Source organism: Octopus bimaculoides, chromosome 26, assembly GCF_046866305.1.
Source record: "Octopus bimaculoides isolate indiv1 chromosome 26, ASM4686630v1, whole genome shotgun sequence".
NCBI classification, from domain to species: domain Eukaryota; kingdom Metazoa; phylum Mollusca; class Cephalopoda; order Octopoda; family Octopodidae; genus Octopus; species Octopus bimaculoides.
The window spans coordinates 13025444-13027943 of NC_142953.1; the positions used below are offsets into that span (position 1 = coordinate 13025444).

Genomic DNA, 2500 nt, shown 5'->3' on the forward strand with positions numbered 1-2500 from the left:
TTGGATATTTTAGTTTGGTTTTCATTGTGACATACGCATTAGAAGGTAAGATACTAACTAGTACTATTGTCGTTGCTACTTTAATCTTTCAGAACTGACCGAAAACTGGGTCTTTTCTTCACTTATTCCTCAGTAGTTTTTTTTCCTATACGATATCGCTAGTTTTTGTTGTTGTGACTTCGTAAGCCTTCCTCTCTCCCTCTCGTCTTACACACACAAACACACACAAACACTATGTATTTATATACACACATAATAAAAATAGCATGTTTATATACTCACACATATGCATACAATATATGTATTCCTTTTACACACACACACACACACATATATATATACACGCATACATAAACACACGTCTAGAAGCATACATACACATATATATATAGGTATATACATATGTATATAGGATATATGTATATATACTGATTCACAATTGCTCATATACACTCACCCACCTATGTACGCATTACAGACACCCGCAGTCATTGAAAGGGAGAGGGAGAATTACGCTGGATCTGGTGGTCGGGGTTTCGAATCACCGGTTCGCCCCCAAGTACCTGTCGGTCGGTTGGTCTGTTCATTTTTTTTTTTTTTAACATCTATTTTCATTTTGGGACATTACCCGAACATTTTATATACAAATACAATACTTATTTATACACGGTACATCAGTTTAATTTTTGTTTACATTTCATTTCATTCATTTTCCAATATACACTCGCCTATATTTATTTATACACATACATACATGCATACACGTTTTAGGTAGAATGTATATATTGTTCCTTCCTTTTATCACCCTTGTGACGAATAAAAAAAAAAAAGAAAAAAATAATTGTAAGACGGAAAGAAAAAAAAATCGAAGAAAACATGAAAACTGATATACAAAACCCCATATATACACATGTATATATATAATGCATATTTATATACACATTGCATTCATGGACACATGATAATGGTGATGACGATGGTGTAATAATAACAAATGGAAGAACGAAATTCAGCTATATATATATATATATATATATATATATATATATATATACATCACATACACATATATATATATATATGAATGACCAGCTATATATACACACATAATAAAAATAGCTATATGTATATATATATAAATGACAATAACAAGTGGAAAAAAATATAAAAATGCGATGCATGTATACATGCATATACATACATAAACACGCGTGTATGTGTATATATATAGAACAGAAAAGAATGTGGAGTTGTTTGTCTATAAACTAGTACTTGCGTATATGTTTCTCCAAGAGCGTGTGTGCAAAGACAGAGATATATCTGCGTGTTTATTATAGCAATGTATGTGATATACCATTATATACCACTTATATACATTTTTTCAGAAAGGACAGTTAAAATTTGTTCGGTTATTTCAATTATAAAAATATACAAATTACATTCATGCATAGTTTTTTTTCACACACACACACACACACTCTCTCTCTCTCTCTTTCTTTCTATTTGGTTCATAATAATGATGAGTTAACATTCAATTTTTTTGTATTTCGAAGAAATGTTTCTTCTAGGCGCAAAATATATCTTGTGTTTAAAAAGTTTGTAATCACATCGACGAAGTTCCGGGTTCAGTCCCGCTGCGCGGCACACCATTGCCCAATGTCTTCTACTATCCCCACCCCACCACTCGGGATTGTTATATTCTTTGAGTAGAATTTGATAGTTGGAAGGTAACTGTTCAGGATTTCCTCAAGCGCGTGGGTGTACACGAGTGTGTGTGTGTGTTTGAGCGTGTAAGTATATGCAAGTGTGTGTGTTTTGTCATGTGTAATGCGTTTGACAGAGGACCTTCCTTGAGTGAAAAAGGGATAACATGCAAATAGGAAGATAAAAATAGTAAATACTAAGTTGAAAGATGGTGTGAAGAGTGGTGTTTGACTCAAAATCTTTGTCGGAGTTGCTCCAGCATGACCGCAGTCTAATGGTCGAAACCAATAAACAGTGAAGAAAAACAAGAACGCGCGCACACACACTACTTTTTCTCTGTGTCTTTCGATCTCTCCCTATATATATATAACGATATATATATATGTAACGATGTAACGATATATATATATATATATATATATATATATATGTAACGATATATATATATATATATATATATATATATATGTAACGATATATATATATATGTAACGATATATATATATATATATATATATATATATATATATATATATATATATATATATATATAACGATGTATATATATACACACACACACACACATATATGTATATATATATATATATGTATATGTATCGTTCGAATGTAGCGAATCGTGTATCAGATAATGTTTACATACATTTTAATATACTTTACAACATTACACGCACACACACACGATATACAAACACCAACACGTACATAAATATATGCAAGTATCTATTTACGTACACTCACATGTATACACACCACAGATGTATATGAACATATACAC

At 31.0% G+C, this 2500-nt stretch overlaps 1 protein-coding gene across 1 annotated transcript in view; it reads left to right on the forward strand.

The window, feature by feature from the left end:
- The window catches only part of LOC106882795 (ephrin type-B receptor 1-B), a 417752-nt gene that overhangs the window by 63 nt on the left and 415189 nt on the right, over positions 1-2500 (forward strand). Inside the window, exon 1 of the mRNA XM_089343023.1 lies at positions 1-45. This exon is cut by the window's left edge and continues 63 nt beyond it. Within this exon, the coding sequence (XP_089199149.1) occupies positions 1-45 (45 nt within the window). The remainder of the gene's footprint in view (positions 46-2500) is intronic.